The following is a 22742-nucleotide window of genomic DNA, read 5'->3' as shown; positions in this document are numbered from 1 at the left end:
TGGAAAAGACCCTGATCTTGGGAAAGATTGAAGGCAGGTGGAGAAGGGGCGAAAGAGGATGGGACGGTTGAATGGCATCACCGACTCAAAGAACATGAGTTTGAGCAAACTCTAGGAGATAGTGAAGGGCACAGAAGTCTGGCATGGTGCACTTCACGGGGCTGCAGTCAGACACAACTTAGTGACTGAACCACAACAGTGAGTCCACCATGGCACCCAGCCCTCCCAGTCCTCTGTTCTCTGCTGTTTTCACTGGTGTTCCTTTGGGCAGCCTCTTACAGGTCCCCAGCTGGTGGTGGGGAATGGGGCCCAGTGCCTGAGCTCTGTCCAGCGCCCCCCCAGCCCACCACCACCCAACCCCCTCACCACCCCAGAGCCCACCAGAGCACATCAGCACAAGTTGAGCAGGGAAGGCCCATGAACTGAAACCATGTCGAGTCCAGGCCTTACGCAAGGTGGCCCTCCTTCCCCCGTCTCTTCCTTCCCTGCTTCCTTGCTCCCTGCCCCCCATCCAGCTGCCGGCCAGCACCTGCATCCATATTCTCCCTCAGAGGCAAATTGAACCCCCACCTGGGACTCGAGGACACCCATGGTGCACCTTAGGTCCTGTCTGCACCTGGTGGCCGCTTCCCATCCCCAGGCCAGCTCTTCTGCCCCTGCCTCCCACCCTGCTCCCCTCCAATCCCACATTCTGGGGGTCCTCTGTGTTCTTGCTGCTGTTGTTGGAGGACAGAGTGGGCTTGAGCCACTGCCTCGTCCCCAGAGTAGCTGACGCTGGAATCAACGTGGTTTCAAGGTTTCTTTGAACGTCTCTAAGGCGCCTTCCAGGGGGCAGTGCAGACCAAAGGCATCCAGTGCTGCTTCTGGAAGGAGGCTATGAGGGGCCCAGGGCAGATTAGACCATAAACCTGGTGTGGGGTGAGAGATTCATTCACTTACTCAGTTGTCCATTGCGGAGAAGGGAAGGTGTGGTGCCTGATAGCCGTGGGCCAGTCAGGGTGTGTGGCAGAGGGGCTTGTGCCCGTGGTCCAGGGGGAAGTTGCCAGTGGACAGAGTGTTCTGGGCACATCTGACAGCAGCAAGCCATGCCCAGAGTTCTGGGGCCATGCAGGGCCGTGCAGGCCAGGAGGAGCCGTCTGCCCCAGACTCGTGCTAATGAGGCCCTGCCACTCCACAGAGGTCGAGACAGAGGCCCCCACTCCTGGCCAGCCGGGGGGTGGGGGGTCTGGGGAAACTGGGGTGAGTCTAGCTAAAGCCCTTGCACGGGGCTCGGGTTTTTTGTTGGCCAACAGAGAAAGCAGGCAAGGTAGGACTTGACTATCACTCAAGCTGGGCTGATTCCTCCTGTCTGATCTGGGAATGGGGGGGCTCCCAATACCCCAACTTTAGGGTCCTGAGCAGGAGACTTGGGAAGTGCCTCCTGGGAAGGGAGGGGAGGGCGGAGATGCAGGGCTGGGAATGTAAACAGCTTGCGGAGGAGACCTATATGCGTTTCAGGCCGGGCCCTCTGAAGGAGCCTGGTCCTTTTTCGTGCAGTACTTGACTGTGTAAATATTTTTCTTAGGAGTAAAGAGAGAGTCTCCATTCATTGGGTAGGATCTCACTTGAAAGAACTGAGAAGTATCTGTTTAGCCATAAAAGCGAAAAACAGTGTCCAAGCCGCCTTTCAAAAAAATCATTTCTGTAGCTCAAACACAGCCAAGTGGAGGTTTTTTTTTCTCCTTTTTTTTTTTTTAATGCAAAAAATAAATAAATATGACCCGCTCCCAGTTGAGAGCTCAAGAGTTTGTGTCAACACCGTTGGAGCCTTTGCTCTGGGAGCCAGAGTGGGCTGGCCGGTGACTAACTGCCCTGACGGTTCCCGGGGGCGCTGCCAGTAGGACACCACCCAGGCCACACCACTGCGGGGTGGGGGCGGGGTGGCAGGGGGCTCCTGCGAGCTTCTGGCTGGGGTTCAGGTGTGACTCTGGTCGGAAGGGTCAGTGTGTGGCTCCCTTCCACCCAATGCACCATCCGGCAGCCTCCCAGCCTGTTCCTCTGGATTCAGAAGGCCGGATTCGGACGTGGCCGCCAGCACCCCAGCAGCTCTTTGACCTTTGCCCTGTTGCTCTAACTCCCAAGACTCTGTCTCCTATCTCTAAAGCCGGGGTAACCCCAGCTTGCACCCAGATGGGGCTATCGGGAGCAGGACGGGGAAGCCGCCTTGGAGGCGCCCGAGCAGCAACCCCCCCAGAGCCCCCACCCGAGGCTCCCAGAACGACTGCCTGCACCGTTCTCCGGTCACCGCTACAGCCCAGCGCCGGCCACTGTGGCATTTACACCAGGGAATGTGGCTATCATGGTAGGACTTGGGCTTGGTCAGAAAACAGCCTGAGAATTGTTCTTGAGAAAGCTCGTCTTCCCAAGAAGGGAGGATGCACACGCGAGGTCGTGGGCATTCTTTGCAGGAATTAAGATGACCTGGCAACCGGGAGGTTTGATGGATTCTGATCGGCAGTTCATTGGGTCCATTTGAGGGCACTGCTTAGTTGGTCTAAAACCCTCCTATGACGGGAGGCCATGTGTGGTCCAAAGCAGCTCACCACGGGCTGGGAGTGGTGGTCACCAGCTTCAGGCTTGACCTGTCTGCCCGGAATGTGTCCCCCAGTCTCCTGGAGGGTGGCAGAGTGAGGCTCAGGGCTAGGCCAGCATGAGAGGGGGCTCCTTCCATCAACCCCTGGGGCCCTTGCCCTGCCTCCCAGGACAGCCTTGGGCAATGACCTGCACAGATGGCCCTAGCCCAGCCCACAGAGGCCCCTTCAAGGGGAGGGGCCTTGTAATCAACTTTTAGCCACTTCTAGACAGAGACACACCTCTTTGGGTAAAAATGTGGCTTTAGCATTGGACAGAGAGGAACAGGGTAGAGAGGCCTGGGCTTCAAAGCCAAGAGGAAGAGGTCAGTAAGTGAGAAGACTTGATGACCTCTTGGACCACAGGCCGGACTGGAGGAATGGGCACTTCATCTGCTTCTCTCTGGTTTTGGAAGCCACGTGTTCAGAGCTCTATCTGGGTTTCCTCCTGTGTGTACATTTTCAGATCCTTTAATAACAGACTATTTCGAAGGGAGAGAAACCTTCTGGGATTCGTTTGTGACACCGAGCAGAAAGCCTAGCCCCCTCAGGGGACATGCCAGAACTCCAGAGCTGTGAGCATATGGATGTCTGTGTATGTGTGTCTCCTCTGGGCTGACTTTTCGGAGAACAGAGGCTATTTATTTTAAGAGTCAAAAAAAGATGCTTTGAGCAATCCCACTTAGCTCAGTCCTGGCACCAAGACCCTTGAGAGAAGCAAATGCTCCAGGTCAAACCTCACTTTTTTGGCTAAACTACTTAATCAAAACACACCTAATACTTCTGCTGGTGCGGAGACGGGCTTGAGAGCAGAGACCACCACTGCCAACAGCCGGCTGGCCAGCAGTGCCTGTGCCGAGGGCTCGGCAAGCAAAATAAAGAGGGTTTTCAGCAAAGCGGTGGACTTGGCAGCGAGAAGGCTGGGACAGAGGCTCCAGAAGGGGTGCGTGAGGCAGACTTTCACCTGAGGTCAGAGGGTCAGTGAGGAGCAGGGGTGATGGTGGTCACACCTGCCAAGGTGGCCATCACATCAGGGGGAGGGGGAGGCAGAGAGAAGTTGCCGGGACAGGATGGTCCTGGGACCCACTCACATCTCCTGGCAGGAGGCTGACTTCCTCTGTATGGGAGTGTCGGCCAGCTTGGGCTTAACGCCCCAAGCTCTCTCTGTATCGCACTGTTGGATGGGTCTCCATTCTGCAGCCGAAGCACCCCAAGCTGGGCCTGTCCAAGGGGAGCCCAGGGCCAGGCTCAAAGGAGCAGCAGAGAGACCCTCATGTGCCTGGCCCCACCAGCCTGGCCCTGCACTGAGAGCCTCCTCTGTTCCATCTCTCTTGCTCCGCGTGTTGTACTGGCATCTTGACCTCCAGGGATAGTACCGTTGGAACACCCAGTTCTGCACCCCAAGCCTGGAGCTTTGCTACCAGCACAGGCCCTCTAGCCATGCGCAGGAAATGCTCTGAACACTCTTGTCTCCCAAAAGCAGCCTCCAGTTTCCAGCTGCCCCCCAAATCAATAGCGACTGTGGCAGTGCCATGAGCTGGGCCCGGCTGAGAAGTCCAACTCCTCAGTGTCCGCAGGACAGTGGCCTGGTGGTCAGCATGCTTGCTGGGCGTCTCTGCAGGAGGTCTCCGAGGCCCCTTCCCTGGGAGGGGTCGCAGCAGCAAGGCAACGAGGAGTGACGTCACCAGGTCTTCAGGCTCGGGCTCCTCCATGGCGGGCTTTGGGTGGGGACCTGCTTTGTCCTTCACAAGGGGACAGGATCCAGGAAGGGGAGTCGCTCAGATGGGTGGCCCCTTCCGCAGTTTTGCCCTGGGCCCTGGAGACTGTGAGGCTTAGAAAAATTAACACACAGTGTTTCTCCCTCTGATTCAAGCCACCCTGTCATAAGGGGCAAGTGGGTGAACTGCAGGACTTGGGGCCCGTGCTGGAACCTTCAGATCTGCGTGATGCTGACAAGGGTCTCCAGACGGGGTGCAGGCCTGAGCAACCTGGAGGAGGAGAGTGGTTCATCTCCTTCCCTGGGGGGCATGGCCTCTTCTTGGACAACACAGGCTCTCCTGGGACCCAGGCAGTCTGCCTCTCTCCTCTTGTCCCAGGGCTGACCGGGCTCCAGCCAACCTTCTTGGCTCTGAATTTGGGAGTGAAAAGCAGACAGACAAGAGGACTGCCTCACTGGCCTGTCTGCTGGCAGAGCTAAGCCCCCAGGTCTGAAGCTAGCTCGTCTCCCCCGGGCCCTGTCCACCCGGGTCCAGTAGGGCCTGAGTACCTAGGTACCTGACCTCTCGCTGGCCCTCCTGGAGAGACTTTCCTGGTGTGTCCGTGTCTGTCTCTTCTGCCTCATTCTCTGTTTTCACTCCTAGTCGCATTCCAAACCACAATTTCAGAATCTATTAAAAGAAACATAAAATCCCCAATTGGTTAGAATTCTCAACATTTAAAAATATGACTTATTGTTATTACAGCTGAGTCTGGGCAGATCTGCCAGCGTTTGGAACGGAGCGTCTTGGTCCTCTGACCTGACCTGCATGGTCACTGGCAGGCACTCTGCTCCGAGCTCGTCGTTCAAGAAGCAATGGTGTCATTATAAGGGGAGGGGGAGAAAAAACCCTGGGTTTGACCCCATTTCTCTTCTTATTCTCCAAATATTGGTTTCCATCTTGGTTTCTATTCTTACGGAAACGACATCACAAATTTATCTATGTGTCTGTGCAGGGTACTTGTGACCCAAAAGGGAAAATCCTGTTGATGCTGCTAATTTGTCAGTTTGCATAGCTTAGAAAGGACTCTGGGACCCGTCACTGAAACGTCACCCTCTGGAGTGGAACTGGGTGGTTTTGAAGAGGAGATGCCAGCCAGGCAAAACGCTACAGCTCTTCAGAGCTGAGCCAAGGAAAGCTCCAAGTCGAAGCCATTGGGTGGAAGAAAGACCCAGGGTGGCTAGCACTTTCCTCGATGCCCCAAGTCCATGTCCATGCCCCAAGTCCACCATCCCAGGGTGGGATGGTGGTGGGAGGAGAGAAGACTTCCTGCTGCTGCCACTGCCCACTGCTGGGGTAGGGGCTCACTCCAAGAAATAAGGAAGGAGCCCCTTACCTATTTCAAGCACCACAGTGCCCCTGACCACACATACAGTCTGTACCCAGTCACCACAGTGAGCTCCACAGTGTGGCTCCTCCCTGTGATCGGGGAGGACCCCAGTTCTCTTATTATGGAGAAGCCACCTGCCTTACCCCAATTATTTCAGAGCTCGCTTGCTCTGCCCACATGTGTATAGCCCACTGTAGCTCGAGGACCGTGCTTGGTCAGAAACTAACAACCCGTTTCCAAATTGTTTTGCAGCAAATGCTGACGGATGCGGAGGTGTCTTCGCAGGAGGGCTGCATCCAAAAGGTAGGCAAGCTGGTTCTGCGCCTTCTCCCCTCCTGTCGAGCCTGCACTCTGGTTGAGCCTGCGCTCCCGAGTGTGAGGCCATCTGTGGTTGGTCGAGCACGGGATTCCCCAGGGATCAAGACGAATGCTGGTTTTCATGGTGCAGCAGGTAGCAAGCAGCTTGCTTCACGGAACCAACCTGGTTCCGGAGAACCAAGGCGAGCCCCGTACGTGTGGGAATACTTTGGGCTAGTCGGTTGCATAGAAATGAAATAAATGCAGATTGTGTTTATTTAAATATCTTCACTGGATACTCACATGAAAAGAATATAGAGAAGAAAAGCACAATTGGCTGCAGATTCAACAAAGCTTTTCGCTGTACTCAGTCTCCGAAGATGGCTCAGGCACCTTGTTGAGTAAGCAAAGCGTCGGTCGACAGAAAAAGTGTCAATGTGGGCATTGTCCCCTGGTGATGGGTAACAACCGTTTGACAAACACAAGATCCGAAAGGCCCAGACAATGGGCCAGGCCCAGAAAAACAGCCCCCCACCCCAGGGAAGCACACACCCACAGGCAGGCACATTCCTGCATGTGCATGCTAGGCAGACAGCAGAGGGGAGGGGAAAATCACCTCAAACCCCGAAGCCATTTGTCAGCTGGAGTTCAACATCCAGAGAATTTGGGCCATCCTTGCATGAGTATATACATGTACACACACACATCCACACAGAGAGACACATGCACACATACACAAACACATAGACACACACTTGTAGAGACACAGACATGCACACAATACAGACACACAAACACACAGATATAAACACATGTGGTAGCTGATGCAGTCTTTGGGTTTTTCAGTAGCATTAAAATAGCCTTTTTTCTCCTGGCATCTTGACTTCAAAGCATCGTACAGACCAAGCTGAGAGAGTCCATCTTCTCAGGGTACCCAGACCACATCAGGCAGCACAGCACGGACGTCTGGGATGATGGGTCAGCACAAGGCTACCCAGCTGCTGTCAGGGGCTGTTTTCTTAGTGTCAGAATCGCCGAGCTATGCTCATGAGGTGCTGTCCCCCCTCCCAGGAGGGTCCAAAAACTGCCTGAGCATACACTGCTGTCATCATGAAAAGTCCTCTTTGGGTCTGGAAGTGACAAGAAAGCAATTTGCTGGTTCTGCCGATCTCTGTGACTTTCTTCCTGTGTCTGGCTGGCTGGTTAGGGTCGGGGCAACTGGGGGACCTGCCATCCCAGGGGACTGAGTCCTAAGAGCCGAGGCCTTCCCTTCTCACTAGGGTCAACCCCAGAGACATTGATTTCAGAGAAAACCATGTGATGGGGGATGTGGTCTGACCCTGCAGTGACCTCTGGCAGGGGTGACCTCTGGCAGGGGTGACCTTCGGCCTCATTTGTCTCCATAAGCGCGTCTGTGTCTGGCCCGGGGGGAAATTATGTCTGAGCAGAGCTGGGACAGAGTGTCCTCTCCCTGTCCACTGCCCAGGGGCCTGAGGCCTCTCTTCCTGGAAATGCATCCGCAGGCCCCAAAGTGAATCCCTGCCATGTCCCTCTCCCTCCCCCAACCCCCACCCTGACCCTGGGAGTGAACTCTGTTTTCTTAAAGAAGGAGGTGGCCAGAGCAACTTGAGCAGCTTCCTTGCGCCTTTCACAGCTTTCAGAGAATTGAAGTGCTTCCACCCCCCCACGCAGAGAAACCACAGTCAGCTCGTCTCTCAACTACTTAAAGGAACATGGAACCTCCATCTTCCCCGCTAAGAAGAAGCTCACACAGGGCGGGAGGTGAGAGGTGGGTCAGGAAGTCGGTTGTCCGGCCTGGGGACAAGCTTCAAGGCAGAAGGTCAAATGGTAGGGTCTAAGGTTAAGGTCGAGAGGAGGAAGGGATGCATCCTCTATCCCCTGAGGTGGTGCTGCCTCCAATGTGGTCTCTCCTTTTTACAAACGGTGGAGCTGGCGGGCCTTTGGATACTGTGGCCCAGACATCCTTCCGAGAGCTCCTCACGGGGTGGGCACAAGCGCCTTTCCGCCAGGGACCTGCTCACAACTGCCCAGCTTGGCACAGCCTCCCTTCAGATGCAGACCTTCGTAAGGCCCGTTGGAAGGGTGCCCACAGAACCAGACCAGACCCCTATGGCAGCTACAGTAGCTGGGAGAGGCCAGTGCCGGGCAGCAGAGCCGAAGGTGCCAGGGCTGTGGTTGCTCTGAGAGCCTCTCTCCCGTGCCCGGCCCCTGAGGCTCCGCCCTAAGGCTTTGTCCACCTCCCCCGATACCCCTGCCCTCACGGAGAAGTACTCCTCTGAATCCCCGGACTCTCCCATCCTCACACTAAACTTAGTGCGAGGCATTTGGGGCATCAAGTGTGATGGGGTGGGTGCCCTGGGTCATGTTGGTCGATGATCAAAACCTAAACCTGGTGTCTGGAGCCATTTGATTACTTCCCAGAGAGGGAAGGAGGTGCTGAGAGAGACTCAGGTGCAAAGGCAGCTGGGGTGCCATAGTGGGGGCCAGAGGACAGTCAGTGCAGACTTCTCTTGAGCTTCTTCCCAAGTGGAAGTTCGCAGCTGTGTCCCTTACAGCTTTGGAGATGCACATGTGCTTGTTACATGAGAGGACCGTATATGCCTCAGCATGCTAAGGACTAATTTAGGGTATTCCTTGGTGATAAGAGATAGATCCCATTTATCAGTGTTGTAGTTTAGGATTTTGGTGTCTGGATGAACAGGGCCTCTCCTCCTCCAAAGATACATCTGGGGACGTTAAGGTCCTCAAGGGAAGCGCTGAGGCTATGTAGCCTGGGGTTGGCCAGCTGACACCTCTGAGCATCACTTATTCCAACTTCAGGATTCACTGAATCACACTTTCTGCTCTTTATCAGCGTTATGGGACCCCATGAACTGTAGCCTGCCAGGCTCCTCTGTCCGTCGGATTCTCCAGGCAAGAACACTGGAGTGGGTAGCCATTCCCTTCACCAGGGGATATTCCTGACTCAGGGATCGAACCCAGGTTTTCCACGTTGCAGGCAGATTCTTTACTGTCTGAGCCACCAGGGAAACCCTCAGTGAAATGTAACTAAGGCTAACTAATTCAATCAGTGGCTGGACACAAGAGATGCAGAAAGGGTGATGTTTTGTAGGAAGCGGTCGTTATAAATTCTTGGTATTAAAGAACCAGGATGCTGAAGAGGCTGTGAACTCTACCTGTCAGAGTTTACAGGGCACAAAATCCAGGCCCAGGGAGGCTGGTGGTGCCTATATCCGCAAGGGAGGCAGGATTCTAAGCCAGGATCTCTGGTGCAGAGCTGGGCTCACACTGGAGAGAGAGCGGCTGCAGCCTGGGAGCCGGCCCCAGGCTTGGCCCTGCCTTGAGAACCCTCCTGCGCCCCTCCCTCAGGTTGCCTCCATCCCCAACCTGTCCTGGTCTCTTGTGTCCCTCTGTCCCCCAGTCCCCCCTGCTGCCCCCTGTGGTGCCACCAGTCCCTCTCCATTCCTCCCCCACCTCCACCCTGCCCCCTATCTTCACATTCTTGCATCCTCCTTCCACCGCCCACTGGTTCCCTGCGTCCCCTCCTCCTGTGTGCAGCACGCCCAAGTGCTCCTGCTCCACCGGGTGCCAGGCTGCCCCACACTCATCCCAGGTGTGCGTTCCGGATGCTCACGCACTTCCCTCCAAAAGTCACTTTGGCTGCAGGTCCAGCAGCATCGCCTTTTCTAGCCTCAGGCCGGGACCCCTGGGACTGCTGGCTGCAGCCGACTCTATTTAGTCTCTGTTTACTTAGAGGGAAAGCCCGGGGCTCCTGGAGAGCAAACATCTGCGGGAGATAATCTAGGAGCTGTCCATCCATCACTGGGGGCTCCTGGCTCCCTGGAGAGCCCGCCAGAGCCTGGAATAAAAAGGCCGGGCGAAGAGGCTTTGGGGACAAATAAAGAGCTGTGTTAAGGGCCCGCTGAAAATGGATGGAAGACATTATTAAGACTCAATGGCCGTCTTATCAAAATCCAATAGGATAGACATTTGGCAAAAGGCTTAAATTTATTCTTTGACTTTCTGGAGGGCTTGAATTTATCCGTTAACAAGAGTGTAGTCCACCCGGGGAGATGGTATCAGCTGAAAGAATTTTGATTCAATCTCTTTGGTGATATGAAAGGGGGAAACACCAGGCCCCCAGTGGCTGCCCCATTGTCTCACTTTATCTTGTTTTCTTTGACCATCTTGAAAAGGAAGGACATGTTAATACAGTACAACAGGCAGAAAATGCAGAGGGAAATGACCTTTTTCTTTTTTTATTTTTGTGTTTTCTTCTCCCCCGCTTCTCTACCCACACTGCCCCCCTGCCGCTCCAAAATAAATAAATGAATCAGGAATTCGCATCCGTGGGGCTGAGGTCTGAACCGGGACAGGTGCAGCTCCAGAGGCATTGTAGTTTGGAGTCACCTCAGCCAGCGAGCTAGGCCAGGGATGGGGAGCTCAAGGCTTGGAGGGAAAGTCAAAAATAAATTGAGCTAATAAAGCCCTGCTGTTGGAGTGGGACCATGATGAGTCCATAAATCTCTCCCTGTTATTCCGCACAAAATGCTACAGGTCATAAAAGTCATCCGATAGCCCAGCCTGGCGTTCTCCAATAGGGTGATGGATTGATAATTACGATAATTCTCGAAATGATTATTTGGACGTGAGGACCTTGGCCTGTCCCACTGGGCTGTTGTACGTGTGTGTTTTCTACAACCTGACCCAGGCGAAAAGCCTCCGGTTAGGGGCATCCCGAGGTCTCCTGGGTCCCTCCCTGGGGAACCTGGGGACTAATAAAGATGACCAGGAGCCAGGAAGACCAGGTAGGTGGGAGCAGAGATGGACAGGCAGCTGCCAAGTGTCTTGTGCAGCAATTAGTTGAGAAGGCTGCACACCCCAGGTCTCAGCCAGGCTGCCACCAGGCTGTGCCTTGGGGGTTTGAGTCCAGCACACAAACTATCCAGGTGTTTGTGATCTATGACCCTCTGTGGTTTATTCCCTTTGCGTTGTTTTTCCCCTGGAGGAAGCTAAGGTCTTTTCCAGGTGCCTGGAGGGAGAGGAAGGCAAGCGGTGAGGGAAGGACTGTGGCTGGAGCAAGAGCTGGGGAGACCAGTCAGCCCCGAGGCTCCAGGGCAAGGGGTCGGGGAGCATGCGTCCCAGTCAGTCGGTCTTACTGGGACCAGAACAAGCCAGACTGTCCCTGTTAGGCTTTGCCTGTGCCAGCAAGGTTACTTTTAGAAATCCTTTCTGTTCCCCTTTACCACCACCCCCCATCCCCCCCACCCTCACCCCCCACCCCAGGCTGCAACACCTAGGAGCCACCCAGGTGCTAGAATTCAATCTCTGTTTACCTACTATGCAAGTTCTTCCTGAAAAAAATTCCAGCAAAGTCCCAAGCCCTAAGAGGCCTGGGCTCACAATTAATAATTTGCATGTGGGATCGGTTATGTCTTTATGAAATCAAAGTGTGTTTAGCTGCCACGGAGACAGCTCCAAGTTGATTTTGATAATCTCAGGCTGAATAGACTCACTTCGTTCCAGCAAAGCCCCGGACAAAGGCTGGACAGTGGCTGAAAGCCCTTCGGAGACAGGCCTCCTTTTCCTTTGTCGGGGGGCTGCTGATAAAAGGGCCGGGAGTCCATTAATTCAGTGAATGAACATATAGTAAAGTCAGTCCCCTCTTGAGAACAATAATGTTGAGGTCAGCTTCGGTTGCCATAGAAACTAAGTACTCCTAAGAAGTTTGCATCCTTGATTTTGCTGAATCAAAGGCTGCAGAGTGGAGAGGTGTAATGGGGCCAAGACGCAGAAAGTCGGAAAGCCCTGCCCCCACTGGTCCCCTTCCCGCGAAGGCGGCTCCGGGCTGGTGGCCTTGGGGACCCTCAGCCGCTGGGGACCAGCCCCAGGTCTGGCTCTTACCCCTCCCCCGGCCCCTCCTGGAGGCCTCTTTTTTTCTCGACTGTAGAGGCTTATCTGAAGAGGCCCTTAGGCATGACTCTGGTGCCCGGGGCAGGGCAGAAAATCTAGCCTGAGGGAGGGGCCACAGCCTGAAAGCCTCCACCTCAGTGCCCCCGATGGACTCTGCCCTCTGGCCACCTCACAGCACCTGAACTTGGCCTCTGGTGGGCGGGTGTGGGGGCGGGAATGGCGGTGGTGCTGTGGCCCCTTCCCACCCCAAGCAGATAAGGGTGATTAATGGGCCAACAGCAGTAGGGAGGTGGAGGCTGAGTTACAGGCAGGTCTAGGCTGGGTGCCGATGTTTTAAATGTGAATTTTTGTATTCTGTCTCCCCAACAGTTGGGCTGATTTTACTTACCCTTCCCCCCAAGGGGTACCTGAAATCAGCTTAAACCATCAGATCAAGCTGGGAAGAGATGCAGGTATTATATTTCCTTTGCAGTAGTTTATTACCTACTGCAGACATGTGTATCTGAGGAAGGCTTCATCTTAGCTGGACTGGTCCTCAGTTTGAGGGGCAGGGACTCAGAGCAGGTAGAGAGAGGGGAAGTTGTTCAGACAGACCCACTCTACACTGAGGACCTTGCCTGGGGTTGGGGGAGGAATGAGAGGTGCGCATTTCTTCTTTTTTGCTGCTGAGAAAGCACGGAACCGATTTTCTTTCTTCTACTGAAGCAGCCCTTATGAAACCTGCTGAAAGACTTCTGGACTGCAGCTTGGGATGGAGGTCCTAGAGGAGGGAGGTGGGCATGAGTGGCCCAGAGCCCAGCAGGCAGAACACCCTCCTCGGGAGCTGGTGACATGGGGACTCCTCTCTGTGGTCAGGCCCTTTCCTCACCCTGCTGACACTCTGCTCAAACCTCAAAGCAGGACAGATAAAGTGTCACTGATTTCAAAGGACAAATTCAGAACTTGAAAATGCGCTTTACCCATAAAGTAGACAAAGGCCCCTCTCCTTCTCCCTGGAGACCTGGGGAGGCTGGGCTGGATCTGTCACACCTGAACCTGGCTCTGCCTTGGATGCTGTGACCCTGGGCCTTGAACCTCTGCATTTCTGTTTCCTCCTCTGTAACCGGGGAGATGATAGTCACAGTCTCCAGCACGCTGTGTGGCCTGGGTGTTGAGAAGATAGCAAATGGGCAGAGCTCTGGGCAGAGCCAGGCCTGCTGAATGGACAGTGGGGCCTGTGGCCCCTGTGGCTGGTGTGGGACAAGGGGGCCATTCGGCCCTGGATGGCCCCAGCTGGGGCACCAGGGGCTGGGCCCCATAGCAGACACCTGCCTCTGAGATGGTGACAACACCACCTGCAGCAGGTCAGAGGTCTCTTTGCTTGCTGGGAACCACACTGGCATCTTGGGGTGACCTGGAAGCCCATGCCGGACAGCCCAGGGGAAGGTGGCTGGGAGAGGTAGGCTCTGCTGTTAGCAGGCGATGAAGAGGATTTACTGTCCACATTACCGGCTTTATACGAGGCAGATGGTGGTGTCAATAACTCCATCATGTTCAGGTGGGTGCAATGGTGAGTTAATTAAATTGTGCCGTGCTATTAGGAGAGAAAAATATATCAGCTCGAGGCCTGCTCAGCGTCTTCTGCTTTGAAGGCAGACACATGTGTGTCCATGGCCGTTGCTGGCTCCAGGGCGTGTCCTCTGCCTGCGGCACCGGGAAGCCTCCAGACTCACCTTTGCTCCACAGACCCGCCGGCAGCTCATCAGTGCACTTGTTATCGGTCTGAGTGTAAGGTTGACTTCTGGTTTTACACACACTGACTGTCAAGATGGCCTGTCCCTCTCCAGGGTGAAAGGTGGCAGGGCGGGTGCACTGAACCCTGGGGCCCGTCCCATGAATGGTCTCCTTGAGCTGTGTGTCACTTCCCCCTGGGTTGCGGACAGAGCACCCAGGCCTCCGGGGAGGGCCAGTTTCCTGAGGTCCCCTTGTGCCTCTGATGGTGTCTCTGTGAAGGTCTTGGGGCCTGTGGGCATGTGGTTTCCAGGCAGGGCCCTGGGCGGCCCCCGGGCCGAAGAGGCTGCCGTTGCTTCTCTTGGCCCAGGACTCAGCTAGGCGAGGAGGGCCTCGTCCTCCCATGGGGGTGGCGTGTGGGGGTCTCTGAGGCTCACTTGGCAGGTGGTAACTCTGGGGAAGGCTGTGTCCTACCCCCCCTGCCCCGCCCTGAGAAGTCTCCTGCTGCCGCGGGCCTAGGGATCTGGCAGGGCCACTGGCCACTCAGGTCACCACCACTCATGACTTCTGTGAGGTGCGATGCTGGCTTCCTGAGTATGGGTGACACAGGTGTGCGTGTGAGGCACAGGTGTGTGTGAGGCATAGGTGTGAGAGGCACAAGCAGGTGTGATGCAGGTGTGTGTGTGGCACAGCTGTGTGTGATGCAGGTGTGTGAGGCACAGGTGTGTGTGAGGCATAGGTGTGTGAGGCACAGGTGTGTGTGTGGCCCAGGTGTGTGTGATGCAGGTGTGTGAGGCACAGGTGTGTGAGTTTAGGCGTGAGAGGCACAGGCAGGTGTGGCACAGGTGTGTCTGAGGCACAGGTGGCTGAGGGACAGGTGGGTGCTGGGGGAGGGGCCTGTGGGCTGGTCAGCACCTGGTCCTGAGCCCACAGGCTCTGCCCCGCTCCCTCAGCAGCTTCTGGGCTCACGTTGCTGTGGGCTGACGGTGCCTTGTGCTGATGTGCTGGGGGTTCGGGATGGGTGTTGGGGAAGAAGGGCAGCAGACACGTGAGAGGGAAAGTGGAATTTGAGCCTCGCTTGCCCCCAGCGAGGCTGCCCCTCCCACCACAAGCCCTGGGACCTGGGCACTGCTGGTGTTCTGGCCACTGTCGTGGTCCCTGTTTTCAGCCTGCCAGGCTCTTTACACGCGGCCACTCATTTACCCCAGTCTCCCCCAGGTACTATTACTCCCACTTCACTGCATAGAAGATTAAGTTGCAGACAGTTTGTCAGTTGCCTAAGGCCACAGGATTCAGTGGAGAAGCCAGGGATTTTCCAGGGTCAGCCACATGACCCCAAAGCAGGTATCCCTGAGTCTCACGTTATACAGTGTATTGCCCTCCAGACATGAAGACACAGCTCATCTAGACACTCCTTCAGGAAATGGGTTTGGATAAATATAAGTGAAAGGCTTCCCTCATAGCTCAGTTGGTAAAGAATCTGCCTGCAGTGCAGGAGAGCCAGGTTTAATCCCTTGCTTGGGAAGATACCCTGGAGAAGGAAACGGCAACCCATTCCAGTATTCTTGCCTGGAGGATCCCATGGACAGAGGAGCCTGGCAGACTACAGTCCATGGGGTCTCAAGAGTTGGACTCAACTTAGCAACTAAACCACCAAATATGAATGAACTCAGAGAAAGGCAAGAGTGGGTTGGGCTGGAGTAATTGAAGTTGGTTTATCAGTCAGCTATTACACAATGGCACTGTGTAACAAACCACCCCACACCCTTAACACAACACTCGGTGACCCTCACCCATGTGCAAGTTGGCTGACCTAGGCAGAGCTCGGCTGGGTTTAGTTCCAAGCTGAAGGTTGGGTCCAGTTTCCTGCCTGTCCAGTGGGGTTCAGGGGCGTGTTGTTCTGGTGATGATGGCAGGAGAGAAGGAGGAGGCGACACACGTCGACATCATGTCCAGGCACAGATGGTGTCCATGGCCGTTCTGCTCGTACCCGCTGAGGCCAACCACACAGGATGGGAAAGTGCTCTCTGCCTCCCACTGGAGGGGTGTAGTCACAGTAGACGGATTGGGGGGTAATGCGTTTATGGCAGCAGGCTTCCTGGAGGAGGTAGCCCTGGGGCTGACACAGGGCCAGTTCCCAGGCTCAGGCTGAAGCCGGGAGAATTACTCGAGGTATGTGGAAACAGAATGGAGCCTGTGGCAAAGCTCAGAAGAAAAACCAAAGCCCTCCCCTCCCCAAAAAAAAGAAAAAGAAAAACCAAAGCCCAGCCTGCTGCCCTTGTGCAGTCTGTCTCGTGGGTGCAGCTCTCCCACCCAGCCTTTCCACAGATCCCTTGGAGGCTCGTAACCCTTGAGAATGACTCTCTGGTCCTCAGAAGGAGGCTCGGTGCAAGTTGCCAGGGGAAAGCGATGCCGGGCTGGTTGTGGGAGATGTCTCAGGTCGCTTTGTTGGCAGGAATTCCGGAGGCCTGCATCTGGGAAGGAGACTGAAGAACCAGCCAGGCTTCCTCTGGTTGACGTTGACGGATGGGTCATGAGGCTGACGGAGGTAGGCAGGATAAACACGTCCCTGAAAGAGTCACTCGGATACCAGCAAAGAGAGCTTTGCTCTTAAGCCACAGAAGGACATGGAGGAACTCTAAATGCATATTATTAAGTGAAACAAGCCACTCTGAAAAGGCTACATGTGGTACCATTCCAACTCCATGAAATTCTGGAAAAGGCAAAACTATGGAAACAGTGAAATATTGGTGGGTTAGTGGGAGAGTGGGGTGAATATAGGAGCACAGAGGGTTTTCAGGGCAGTGGTGCTGTAGGATACCATACTTGTGGATCCATGTTATCATGGATTTATCCAAACCCCCAGCTGCACAACAGCAAGAATGAACCCTAGTGACAATCAGAGAGTTGAACAGATGATGTATCGATATTGGCTAAGTGGCTACACTAATGCAAGATGATAAAAATAGGAGAAGTGAGTGGCGGGTAATGGGAGGAGATGAGGGAGAAGACGGGGGGTGCATGGAAATTCTGCACATTCCACTCGTTTTCCCATAAACCGAAAACTGCTCTAAAAAAATGAAGGCTATTACTTTTTTAAAAAAGGATTTCAGAAAGTGGTGTATTATACACACACACATCTTATATAAAATATATACTCACAAGTAAGGATATACATAATATGGAAAGTCTGGAAGGAAATATACAAAAGTAGTAACATCACTCTTTGTGGTGATATAACGGATGATTTTTTTAAAATAGTATCTGTATGGGATATTTTCGTCATTAAATATGATAAGTTGAGTAAAGTGCTTACATGGTTCCTGGTCTGTGACAACACTCTAAGTGGCAAAGGACCTAATGCTTTGGTGACCATGGTCATTTCACAGGGAGCATTCCCGATAGTTAGGTTATTACCTCCGTGTGGTCCAGGGTTCCCCCTGCCTTCCTGCGGGCTCCATCAGTGCTGTTCACCCACGTGTGTGACTGTGCCTTCCAGAACCAAGGTAGGTTGGGCCTTCTGCCTGCCCTGTGGTAGGCTGAGCCATCTGGCCAGTGGCAATGAGAGATGCAGGTGATGTCTAGCTCAGCAACCAGTGGCCAGCAGGATACCCTGCAGTGGTCTCTGCGCTTAGACACTGCACCCAGAAAGCTCTGGATAACTCCAGATGACTGAGCAGAGCTGCCCTGTGCATCACACCAGCACACACGAGCAGCAGGAATGCAGCTTTGGTCAGGCTTCTGCATCTCAGAGGCTATTTGTTTAGGGGGCATAACCTCACTTACCCTGATTGATTTGTTTAGAGAATCACTGGTGCTTTATCCACTTCTGCATCATCTCAAAACACCCTTCATTCATTCACTCATTCACTCACTCATGCCTTCAACAAATGGTTGTGGCGATGGTGTTTTAGTCGATAAATTGTGTCCAACTCTTTGCAACCCCATGGATTATAGCCCTCCAGGCTCCTCTCTCTGTGGGATTTGCCGGGCAAGAATACAGGAGTGGGTTGCCATTTCCTTCTTCAGGGGATCTTCCTAACCCAGGGATGGAACCTTGTCTCCTGCACTGGCAGGTGGATTCTTAACCATGGAGCTACCGGTTCAACAGATGGATCCCAAGCACCTACTGTGAGCAGGACGCTGTCCCCGGTGCTGGAGACAGCAGGCTGTGTTCTAGCAGATCTCCGCCCCACGGCTCAGGTTCTGAGACCTGTCACCCGTGCAGAGGGGCTTCCACAGCCTTTGTCCTTTGTCCCCAGTTCCCTGGGGAGGCCCGGTTGCAATGCTCCAGGTCAGACACTCCTCTTGTGGTGGACGAGCTTCTGTAAGCCTCTTGTGCTGTTTGCACTGTGCATTTCGGGCAAAAATGCCCCATCTTGTCACATGGGCTTGTCCTTATCCATAGGTTGGTGCTTCTGTGTGCTCAGTCGCTAAGTTATGTCCAACTTGTTGTGACCTCATGGACTATAGCCCACAAGGCTCCTCTGTCCATAGGATTTTCCAGGCAAGAATACTAGAGTAGGTTGCCATTCCCTTCTACAGGGGATCTTTCCAACCCAGGGATCAAACTCGCATCTCCGGTGTCTCCTGCATTGGCAGGCAAACTCTTTACCACTGAGCCACCTGGGAAGCCCTTGGTGATGCTAAGGAGTTGTTATTCTGGGCCATTCCTCCTTAGCGGCCCCTGTCATAGATGGGGAGAAATTGTGAAGATAACAAATTGATTTGCACCAGAAGGAATGGGAATCTTAATCTACCAGATTTGGCATGAGGGCATCATTTTCTCACTTAATAACATCTCCTTTGAACAGTCTCACCTTCAGCACCAGCTCTCCATCTGCTGATGGGATGCATCATTCCAGCCGACACAACTCCCGACAGCCGGGGCCGTACTGGCCAACGGTCCCTTCTCACCAAGTTAACAAGATGTTTCTCCAGTACAGTGTTGATACATTAAGTCATAAAAGGCAGGACTTATTATTGTGTGTTGGAACCTCGCCTCTGTTGTCTCTGAGCAATGGCCAAGATTCAGAGTATGAGCCACAGAAATGTGTGCATTGCAGGGATGGAAAATTATTGCATAAAGGAGTCTGACGTGCTGTTCATCATGGATTAGCTGAGCGTAAGGAGAGATATTCACAGACAAAAAGCAATAATGAAAGTCCACCTCTCCCGACTTGGACCAGGTGCCACGGGGACCAGCCGAGCTCACGGGTCTCAGAGTCACCGAGGATGTCCATGTGCCATGGCCAGGCCGGCGCTTGCTTCTTGCCGCTCAAACGCCAGGCTCTGGGTTAGCAAGGCCCCGAAAGGGCAGATAATTATCGGAAGGGAATCTGAAGCGTGGGCACCCTGGAGAGCTACAAAAATAAAACGAGGAGGAGGAATTTTGAATAGATTTCCTCCCTTTGTATTTCTGTTTTGGACGAGAAATGCAGAGGCACAATAAAAGGGAACTGGCAAGGTGGAGAAAAACATCAAATTAGCCCTTGGAAAGGTCTGGACCAGTGGGCACATGGGGGGCTGATGGGCATCTTCGGCCCGTGTCTGTCCACGTGCGGCTTCTGGGAGGCAGGACCGGCCCCGGGGGAGGCTTGTGTCTCGCAAAGTTCACCCAGGAGGAGGGTCCAGGTGGGCACTGACTGGCAAGTCCCAGGACGCAACTTAACACCAAGTCCTCATCTGGCGAGGAGGACAGGCCTGTGTCCCAGGCAGTGACTGTGTCTCTTGTGAGCAAAGTCAGGCCACCTTGGGGCCCGGACCCGGGGGGTACAGAGGCCACATCTGGGCCCTATGGCTGTGTCCCTGAGCCTGGCAATGGTGGCAAACTTTGGTCATGTCTAGCGAATGTGGGGGCCCCACGGTCGCCCTGTGAGACAACTTCTCACCTTCCTGGGGTTCAGACAGGCGAGCTCACCCCCACAAGGCTTTGCAGACAGTACACAGGACACTTGCTCCACTAAAAGCCAGCAGGAAGGAGCCCAGCAAGGCACCACGCAGGACCACCCAACTTCCCTTCCAGGCCGTCCGTCCATGGTCCTCAGGGTCTGCTGGGAAGCGTGTGTCCCCAGGACCAGGCACCAGCTGTGGGCCTTCGGACGGGCAGGCTCCTGCCACCTCTCTGGTCGGTTTTACTGGTTGTCACATGCCGTGTCCCGTCTTCCTGACAGTTAGTGCAGAAGATGCTACTCATGTGTCCCTAACCCCCACTTCCTTATTAAACACCCATGATTTTCTTCCATGACTACCTTTTGGCCCCAGCGTGTCACTGCAGTACTCCTCAAGCCCCCAACCCACTCTAGTTCCCTGGTTTCGCAACACAACAAATCATTTGCCTCCTCGGGAGACCCCATGGCATAGGAGGAGGGGAGCTTTGTGTCCCCTGGCTGCCCCCTGCACCCTCACACTTGGGAGTTAGAGTAAAACCTTTGCCATGGTAGCCGGAGCGAGTACCCTGCCCGCCCACGAGAGTGCTTCCTAGACTGCCCCAATTCCTATGCTTCTGGGGCTGGACCCACAAAGAGCATCAGAGGCAGAGAGAGGTTTGCTCAGTCTGACTCCACAGCTGTTTCTCCACTCAGCCTCCCCTGAGCTGCCCCTCAGCACACGCAAGGGGCTGTCCACAGCACTTTCTGAGGGATGGGAGGATTTGGTGGTGAAAAGAACTTCCCAGAAGGAAAAAGACTGTCAGAGGACTTTATTATAGTCTTAGGACCTCGGTTTCCTCACCTTTAAACTAGAGATGCTAATAGTTCCTGCCACAGCATCGTGGTTAGTGATAACATGAGTTACTCTGTGCAAAGCACACTTAAAATAGTACCTGGCACATGCTTAGGGCCCAGAGTGAGACCAAAGAGACAGTGATGATAATGTGGGTGATGGTGAGGATGATGGTGGTGATGGTGATGAGAATGGTGGAAATGGTAACCATGGTGATGGAAATGATGAAGATGAGGATGGTGGTGATGGTGATGATTGTGAGGATGGCAAGGATTGTGTCAGTGATGATGATGGTGATGAATGGTGAGGATGGTGGTGATGGTAACCACGGTGATGGAAATGAGGATGGTGGTGATGGTGATCATGACCATAGAGATGGTGATGATAATGATGGTGATGATGATGGTAAGGATGGTGAGGATGGGGAAGACGATGGTGGTGATGATGATGGTGACAAAGATGAAGATGGTGGTGAGGATGGTAAAGATGATGGTGATGATGATGGTGATGAATAATGAGGATGATGGTGATGGTAACCACAGTGATGGAAATGATGGAGAGGAGGAAGGTGGTGGTGATAGAGATGTTGATAGTGATGACAGTGATGGTGATGAACCCTTGAGGTCCCACCAGACACCGTCATTCCACGAGGGAACCAAAGAGTCAGGAGAGGACGTCCACAGAGGGAACTGGACCGCAGGACCTCCCACACTGGCTCCGCTGTTCTGGGCGTGACCTGGGGCAAATCACTTAACCTCTCGGGGCCTTGGTTTCCGACCTGGCAATGCAGAGCAGACACTCTGTGCCCTGCTCAAGGGCCTGGTCTGGGAGGACCCTGGAGATAAGGCTCAGGGCAGCATGGTTTCGAGTCCCTTGCAAACAAGAGGCAGCCCGAAAAGAAAAAAACAACAGGAAGCGACGGAAAGAAAACTCGTAAATGTCCCTCACATGCTGGCCCTCCGCGGTGACCTCTCACCCAGAGAAGCAGGCCTTGGGGAGTTAATAAGAAATACAGGACTTCCTGCAAGATAGCAAGTGAATTGTGAGCCGCGAATTACTTTTTTCCTTTGAAAAATGATGTAGTCAGGTCAAAATATTTTTGCGTCTCAAACACTTGAGTTCCTTTGTCCTTGAGGCTGACATGACTCGGTTTCCATGCAGCCTCACAATGCGTGGAAACATCTTTTAACCGCCAGACGGCCCTTCTGATAAGCCGGCCAATTCATAATGTGCATTTGGAAAGCTGGACGGGTGAGAAAGCAGAGGCCTTTGGAAAGTCTGTTTACTCAGCAGTGAGAGGCCCCTCACCCCCTCTGGTAAACAGGGCCTGGAGCGCTGGGTATTGAGTGCCGGCCGGGCGGGGTCGGCACTCAGGACGGCACCCGCCCACCCTCACTCCCCACCCAGCCGGGCCCTCAGAGGGTGGGGACCAGCTCCGGCGCCCCTGGAGCCAGACTCCCAGATGACATGCCTGCCCCTGCAGGTGACATGCTGAGATTGGGGCTGTGACATCCTGGTCGGCCTGTTGGACGAGGCAAAGAGTCTGGGGGACCTGGTATTTCCTACATGGCCACTCTGTCCCCAGCTCAGATCTGTCCCCACAGGGCAGGCTTGTTCAGCTCACAGTGGGACTGGACCACGGCCTGCTTGACTTCTTGGTCAGAGGGAACTTGTCGGGGGCCTTCCTGGGCAGTCCAGTGATTAAGACTCTGTCTCCAGTGCAGGGGGCATGGGTTCGATCCCTGGTTGGGAAACTAAGATTCCCACGCACTGCACAACTCAGAAAGTGTAGTCGCTCAGTTGTGTCCAACTCTTTGCGACCCCATGGACTGTAGCCCACCAGGCTCCTCTGTCCATGGGATTCTCCAGGAGAGAATAATGGAGTGGGTTGCCGTTCCTTTCTCCAGGGGATCCTCCTGACCAAGGGATCGAACCCAGGTCTCCTGCATTGTAGGCAGATTCTTGACCGTCTGAGCCACAAAGAAAGCCCAAAAGAAATACATAAGTAAATAAATAAAATGCAAAGAAAGACATTTTACAAAGGGAGCTTGCGGTTCTGGGCCACAGGGCGGCAGGAAGACAAGGGTGTCCACCTCTCCATCCCCTTTCTGCTCCAAGCTGTCTGAAATTAAACTGAAGACTCCCATGCAGGGGGTTTTCCAGGGGAAGGCAGAACTAAGTGAGCCTGGGTGCTTATACCTGCTACAAAAGGCTGGCTGTGGGGCAACATGTGAGATAAATCAGAGCCCATTCTGTAGGCGAGTAAATGAGGCACAGAGAGGGTCAGTAACCTGCGCAGTGCCACACAGCTGAGAGGTTAGAGCCAGGGCCTGAGCCCCAGTTGTCTGGCTCCGGGCTTATAGCAAGAAAACGTGCTGCTCC

At 54.1% G+C, this 22742-nt stretch overlaps 1 protein-coding gene across 1 annotated transcript in view; it reads left to right on the top strand.

Annotated features, from left to right (window-relative positions):
* PRDM16 (PR/SET domain 16) overlaps positions 1-22742 on the top strand; it is a 338180-nt gene that overhangs the window by 154828 nt on the left and 160610 nt on the right. Inside the window, exon 3 of the mRNA XM_061160551.1 lies at positions 5949-5999. Coding sequence (XP_061016534.1) covers positions 5949-5999 — 51 coding nt within the window. The remainder of the gene's footprint in view (positions 1-5948; positions 6000-22742) is intronic.

This window comes from Dama dama, chromosome 14, assembly GCF_033118175.1.
Source record: "Dama dama isolate Ldn47 chromosome 14, ASM3311817v1, whole genome shotgun sequence".
Classification (NCBI taxonomy): Eukaryota; Metazoa; Chordata; class Mammalia; order Artiodactyla; family Cervidae; genus Dama; species Dama dama.
Note: the sequence above shows the minus strand (reverse complement) of the source record. Positions and strands in the feature narration are given on the sequence as shown.